We start from the raw sequence: 7,440 nt of genomic DNA, 5'->3' as shown, positions 1-7,440 counted from the left end.
TAGATATTTTCCGTCGTTTGGTATTAATTACCTTGTACATACAACATTCGTTAAAACTTAAAAATAAATTGAACTTCAATCGTTAAAATTTGAAGATAAATAGACACGTCTTCCCAGGTCTTCCCTCTTTATCTTTTCTCTCGAATATACGCATAAAGAGGGTATCAATTATTCACCAGTATATTTGTACCAAATTGCAACAATCTCAGCATGCATGACTTGGGTTGATACGGGTAACTAATAAAACTAATGATCAATGAATCATGCACTACTCGACTTTTATACTTGTTCGCAAATATGAAAAAAAGTAAATTTTGCGATAATAGAATAAAATAATCGACCAATGAAATATTCGTAATGGACTGAAAAAAATCTTTACATTTTTAAATTCAAGGTTTAAAAAAACTTTTTGTTTAATTCAAGGTTAAAAAAACTTTAAACTTTGCAGGTAACATTCAAGAAAACGACATCGTGACTGTCTACTCCATTTTTTGAACCCCGAAAACAAGCTGTATGTTGCAGCTGACCGACTTTAGCGTGGGAGAGACGCGATCTCGGTTACGTCCTTTGATGTGGCGAGAATGTGACGTAGTATTTAAAGTTCTCGACAAGCAAAGCGTCAGCTCGTCACAAACAATGTAATCCTTTAGGGGTTTTGCGATTGGCTCTATATACATTTACATAATATGCATTTCAAAATTACATGTGGTAGCTATAAAACTCTGAATAGGATAAAAAGTTCAATGAGATGTTCCTTATCTAAAAAGGGGGTAAACCAAAGCTTGCTGCAAAATATCTCATTAACCTCATCAAATAAGCCTTACGTCGCGGGTTCGAATCCCACTGTGGGACGTGGAGACCGGTCCTTCGGATGAGACCGTATAAACCGAGGTCCCTTGTCGCAGTAGGTGTTGGCACGAAAAAGATCCCTCCCTGCTCAATGGCCCTGAGTGCCGAGTATAGGACAAAATTTGCAGCTCTCCACCGGCAAGTGGTGGCGTCTCCATATGAGTGAAAAATTCTCGAGAGGGACGTTAAACAATATACAATCAATCAAGCAATCATCAAATAAGAAGGATTTTGAATTTTATACATGCTTAAATCACGGAAGTCACATCTGTTTTTATATTTATACTATTGAATGGCACAAAAGATCAACTATAGCCAGCCACCATTTGCCGGATTACATCTCTTCAATTCCATTCAATGGAAAGAGATTTTGTTAGGATAGGTTGCATGGTGAGAATAATAATAAAAAAAGTATGACATTCAATTTTCAAAATTAATCTGTGGAATAAAATATGATGAGAACAAACAGTAATAAAGCCAGCAAAACAATACAATTTGGAAGCAGAGCAAACACGGACCTCTAAAAGCATCAAAGATGTGATCAGGTGGAATGAGCAGTCACACTCATCGCGTGTTCCCTTTTATGATCGGCGGAATGGGGGAAATCGACGTCAATTCCAATTTACAACTCTTCATCTAATATAACTGCCCTAAGTTTAAAAATATTAATAGGGCAGTTTTGTTAGTTTAAGAGTTGTTGTAAATTGTACTTTCTAAATAAAATTAATTTCATTACAAAGTGTATTGGCAACGATCCTCTAGTAAAACTAATTTCCTAATAACACTGTGATCTTGTTTCAATTATCACAGTGATATATATCACATAATTTTAAAATATCTATCGGGCTCGAGATTAATTATTATATAACCCGGGTATGTTATTGAAACAATTAGATAGAACTGGTTCTCTGCCCTTGATTTCGGGGCGCTTGTCCTGGTACTAGCTAGTCTACGAAAGATATTTGTTTCATTTTTCTCTCTTAAAATCTTTGCAATTGTGTAAAATACGATAATAAAACTGTGAAAATTATTGATACTGTGCAAATGCATTCGATTTTTCAAAGTGATGGACATTTATATTCATAGATTGGATTAGATTGAGAACACGTGCTTAGGTTGAACAATTCAGAATTAAGTGTTTCAGGAGAACATGTGCGGTCATTTTGGTATGCAGAACTTGACGGAAGAAAGTGAAAGAAATACTGCGTCAATGATGCGGTTTGAGTGCATGAGAATTGCTTCCTTTCGTAATTTTCCCGATTATCTTCTAGTCAGCTCATTCCGTCTTGCCAGAGCTGGGCTTTACTACACCGGATATGGCAGTGAGTGCCGATGTTACTTCTGTGGATTTCGTCAGGATGACTGGAACCGCCGGATTTCTCGAAATCACTGCGATCATTCTTTGGATGGTACACCGGGTGCCAGCGAATATAGTCCATTACAGCTGCAGAGAAATGATGAATCGGCAAATAACTCAAATGTTGCTCTTAGTAGATCGGTTCTTCTAATTAACAATAACCGATATAGAGACAGATTAGATAGTTTCAGAAATTGGCCAAGGCAAATTACCCTGAGGCCAGATGAGTTGTCTGCGGCTGGATTTTTCTACTCAGGGTGTGGAGATAGGGTTCAGTGCTTTTCCTGTGGTGGACAACTGCGCGGATGGGAACGAGATGACGTGCCTTTTCATAGGCACCTCCGTTGGTTTCCTGATTGCTCATTCATCAAGCAATGTTTTCAGCAGGTATAGTGATGATTGTTAGCTTTGATTTAGCTTCGCTGCATTTTCACACATGTAATACAATATATTAATGTTTACAGTTATAATGTCCTCTTTCAAATAATTTTTTTATTCAAACAGAAGAAACGCGTATCTTTCATGTGAAACGAACATAAACATCTATTTATAGATTTATATTATTATAGGGTTTTAAAATATTAGTCTAGATGGTAGGTTACATTGTAAAGGAAGACTTTTTCGTATTAAATTACAGCCACTAAGCTTTGCGCCTACAAGTGTGCCGTCAGGTGTCGACCAAAGAGTAATTAGAGAGGTATTACAATGTGGATTCCACCAGACAGACATTGAGAAAGCAATCTGTGAACTTAGCATCAGAATGAGTAAGTGTAATATCAAACAAACTAAAGACTAAATATGTTTTAATTCATTTAGCCATGAAAATTAAACTCCTTATTTTACATAAATGAAAATAAAGCCTGATTTTAAGTGAATTTTTCGGTGCTCAGTGATTAATTTAGATTTTCCAACATCTGCTGAGAGAGAAATGCATATGTTATTGTTTAAAATAAACCTCAGTTAAATTTTGAAAAAGGCAGACATTTTTATTAAATGTACATTCGTTATGGTTCTTTCAGAATAGTACAGTACATATGTATCACTTATTTTAAAATAGTCACTGAAGAAATCACTGCCATGGAGATTCTGCAGTTTCTCTATCAGGGAGAGCAGGAGACTGAGGACTTTCATCATTCAAGTGAGAAAAGGCTTAATTATATTGATGATTAATTTCTACTTGTATTATGAAAAATTTCCTGATAGTGAAACACCCTTTTTATGTCTATTTTTCCTTATAGTTGTGGGACCTTGTGTTGTGTGTGTCAGTGAAGAGAGGGGCACGCTGTTCTTACCTTGTACTCACATCTGCTGCTGTCGTGGTTGTGGACAACGGTGCTATCTATGTCCACTTTGTAGAGCCAGGGTAAAGGCGCGGATCCAGGTTTACATTTAAGGAAGTAATACCATATGCATAACTATACACCTCTGATGTTACAGATTTTCTATTTACAGTGGGATATTCCCTTAATGCTGTGTATATATCGATTTATAAATTTTATAAGATAACTTACCATTTGTTTACTTTTTTACAGTTTGTATATCTAGTCATCAAACAAGATTGATATACAAAAAACGATGAATGGATTATATTTTTCTAGTCCTGTTATGTTAATTTCTGTATAATCATAATTGTTATATATCTTGCCCCATAAGGCTCTGTTATAAAAATTTATTTTGCCTTTTTTCCATTCCAAAGATTTTTGTTAATTTTTGCCAAAGTTATGTATATCTGTAATTTTACATTGTTTAAATATCCAAAGAAATCCATGTCTTTCTCACAAATTTTATACATAGGAATTGACTTATTTTTTGGTACCTATGAATGAAAAATGTTAATGTTGAACATATATTGTATGTTAAGTTTCATTTGTTTCGTTTAGGAGAAAAATATCGTAATTTTTAGCCGGGCTTATTGCTCAAAGAGCAATTGCCGGCTTATGTGATCCTGTTCAAGGCAGGATGTTGACCCCATAGTCGCCATTTTAAATTTACGTGCAAAAATATAGTTCTTACTCTCAACCGCTTTTGAGATAAAACAAACACTAAATAAAGCAACAAAAATAAAACGAAGTTTTATCTGTATAAAATAAACATTAGTAGTAATGACTTTGAAAACTTCAAAAGTCAAAGAACATAGTTCATTAGCGTAAGGATTTTTGATAATCAGTATTACCGTAGTTCTCTACACATACGAGGTAAAGCAGGAGAGGTAACCAGACTGGCCTGTTTGTTTACATTCAGCTGCGTTACCAGATTAATTCTGATTCTGACAAAATCGGACCGTGGTAATAGGATTGAAAAACTCACTGTCAGTGTCTTATCATTTATATTGATAGTTTCAAAATAATTTTTTAATCAGAATATAAACGTGATTCATGTAAGAAATCCATTCTACTCTGTAAATGAGCCCGGCTCTCTGTACTTCTGAGTACTTTGATTTATTCAATGTAGTACTGTTGTGTAGTTTTCTCATACTCAGGTTGATACTGCCAATATGTTGTAGTTGTTTAATTGCTGACTCAATTAAATACAGTTTGTTGTTTGTTCAACAGTATATAAAGTTGTGGGGTTATGCAATTAAATGACTATATTTACAAACCAATTGTCTTTCAAGGCATTAATTATACGCAATTTTTAATTGTAGTTTAATCCTGTTTTGAGTTTTTATTCAAATGTACGGGATTTTTTAAAATACATTTTTATGGCAGATTAAAACTACATTTTATTAAATTTGACAATCCATGTTGTTGAGTTATTTATTTGTTCAAATATTAAATGCACATTATTTTATCACTGCTTGAATCTAACCACTTATAACAGTTTGTAGCATTTAATGAGGATATGTGAAGATAACGGATAGTGCTCAATAGATGAAAAAGTAACACATAATGCAAATCTATAAACAAGGCATAAAGATCGAGTCCCTTTCAATTCCAGAGATAGGTTTAATAAAAATGAATAAACAGAAAACATTTATTAATAACAAATAGTTTATTCATATTCATTTAATAAACCTTTGAGGAATCTACATGGATACAAACGACAAGGGATGCTTACTTCTCCATGGCACCTGATCCCACCTGTCTGTGGTGTTTTAGAGGTCCTTGTTTACTTCGTTTCTGATTTGTTACCTTTTGATAGACCTATGAGCTTGGTGACTGTTCCTTATTTCCTCTTTATGTCAACCACGTTTTAAGACGGGGCTCTTACTAAAAATATTTAGCCTATTTCTGAAGTTTTGCAAATATATAAATGTATACATAAACTTTCTTATAATGTCGATAATCCATAGAAGTTTTAAACTACACTACGGTATATTTATTTATGTGTGTTGGTTTCAGATAATCTCACCTTGGCGAAAAGGAATTAGTATACGGTGGTCAGATTTAGGTAAAATGCAAACTTTGACAGCATAACTGATAGTATTTTTCCCATTTCTGCATCATACATTTAAGTTTTAACAATAAAGAACTTGTCCCAGAAAAGTTCTTGTTACTCATCCAGGAAATGTGTCAGATTCAGCACCAAAAGCTATTATGAATATATATATATATATCATTTAGATAGATAGAAATTATTTAGGAATGGTCCTGCTGAAAAATCTGTGTCGCTGACATCTGCACCAAAGATACCTGGTATGTACACCATGAGCTTTTATTATTTATTAGCCCTATCTGGACCGAATTTACATTGATACATGGTATAGTTTAAGCTTATTTTATACCTTTACCTGGACCATATTTGCACTGATGATGCATACTAGGAGTACATATTAGAGAGCTTGCATCTGATACATAATCGTGATGTTATCATTTTGGACAGCTGGGTTTTTAACAAATTAACATGTCTATTTCCAAGAAAGAAAATAAGATCTATCTTGATTTAAAATACATGAATGCTGCATTTAGGGATGCAAACTATCAATATTGCTATTTTAAAATGCTATATATGAGTACATTTTCCGGTTAAATGGCAAAGTGATTATTGTTAAAGCATGTCCACTTTCAAAAAAATTGTAAGCCCTATAGCGACCAAATATTTATAAAGAATGTACTATAATTAGTGAAAGGCCTGGAACTATGTCATTTATACAGTTGATCGCATGACAATGTGTCTTCCAGCAATCAAATCCACTTTGGATACTAAATTTACAATTCCTTTGATGAAAAAACATATTTTGTGTGAAAAAGTCTTCAGTGCTTAGATATCGAACATCTGATACATAATTTTCACATTTGTTTATGTTCATTTTTATTCTATACATGTAGATCTAATTATAGTCCTGCTGGACATGTCAGTACAGGTGATGTATAAACATACTGAGTAGTTAATAATAAGGACCTTTAATCCCTTATTTGAAAAGGAAAGAAATTTAGAGAACCCCGTTCTTTCAACTGGCGTCATAATTCTATAAATTGTGTGATGAGTAAAAAATAGAATATTTAATGTATTGAAGGAGAAACTTCAGGAGTATTGTACTGCACTATATTTAAGAAGTAGTGTAAATCAGATATGGATAATATACTTAAGACTCCAACATGTCCAAATTTTTTAACTTTTAAAACATATGAAATCACCATAGTTTTTACTAAAGTCAGCATCATCAAAACGACCGACTTTTGAACACGTTATACAACCATTCCCCACGAAAAATTAAGATCCTGGCTTTTTGGCATCACAAAATCAGCTGCATGCTCTTTTAAAAATATAACTCGTAAATATACCTTCCTCCCCAATGGTCATTTGCAAAATTATTTTGTTAAAAAGCATTCTGGTTGTACACATAAGTTGACATCAAAAAGATGCAAGTTTGAGTTTCTGATTCTCAATATTTATGTAGCTTTTGGAAATCGATCAGTTCTTCCTACAATCTGTTATCCAGAAATCCTATCATGTACCGAATGCGACCCGTTATTAGCAGACCTATATTTGTATTCATATGAAGTAGAATTTATTCAAAAACCTATACAAGAAGAAGAAAACACTTGCTGTAGCTTTCAACTCCGCATTTTGATTTATCGACGACATATTATCAATTAAGTTACAATTCTATTCATATGTCAACTTGATATATCACAGTGAGCTTGGAATAAAAGATACCATAGAGGTCAGACACATCTGTTTCATAATTAGATATTTTACTAAAAGACAAATTAATGGTAACCTAACAACAAAACTTTATACATGATTGTAATAAACATGAAAACTAACTTCAATTTTTCAGTCATCAATTC

General features: G+C 33.4%; 1 protein-coding gene across 1 annotated transcript; it reads left to right on the top strand.

Annotated features, from left to right (window-relative positions):
• Positions 1 to 1,785: 1,785 nt before the first annotated feature.
• Positions 1,786 to 3,773, top strand: LOC134239222 (baculoviral IAP repeat-containing protein 3-like). The gene is made up of 4 exons (XM_062721387.1): positions 1,786 to 2,593; positions 2,844 to 2,970; positions 3,264 to 3,344; positions 3,445 to 3,773. Exons 1-4 carry the CDS (start codon positions 2,000 to 2,002, stop codon positions 3,597 to 3,599), a joined length of 957 nt encoding a protein of 318 aa, XP_062577371.1. The 5' UTR covers positions 1,786 to 1,999; the 3' UTR covers positions 3,600 to 3,773.
• Positions 3,774 to 7,440: the final 3,667 nt, after the last annotated feature.

The sequence above is a fragment of the Saccostrea cucullata genome, unplaced genomic scaffold, assembly GCF_032062105.1.
Source record: "Saccostrea cucullata isolate Sc308-1 unplaced genomic scaffold, CSIRO_AGI_Scuc_v1 ctg2174, whole genome shotgun sequence".
In the NCBI taxonomy this organism is placed as follows: domain Eukaryota; kingdom Metazoa; phylum Mollusca; class Bivalvia; order Ostreida; family Ostreidae; genus Saccostrea; species Saccostrea cuccullata.
Note: the sequence above shows the minus strand (reverse complement) of the source record. Positions and strands in the feature narration are given on the sequence as shown.

What these genes read in the sequence shown, in the direction of transcription:
- LOC134239222 (XM_062721387.1), top strand. Translation starts at nt 2,000, where the DNA reads ATGTGCGGTCATTTTGGTATGCAGAACTTGACGGAAGAAAGTGAAAGA. An exon ending in TCAAGCAATGTTTTCAGCAG is followed by an intron (nt 2,594 to 2,843) that starts GTATAGTGATGA and finishes ATTAAATTACAG; the next exon opens with CCACTAAGCTTTGCGCCTAC. An exon ending in TGAACTTAGCATCAGAATGA is followed by an intron (nt 2,971 to 3,263) that starts GTAAGTGTAATA and finishes ATTTTAAAATAG; the next exon opens with TCACTGAAGAAATCACTGCC.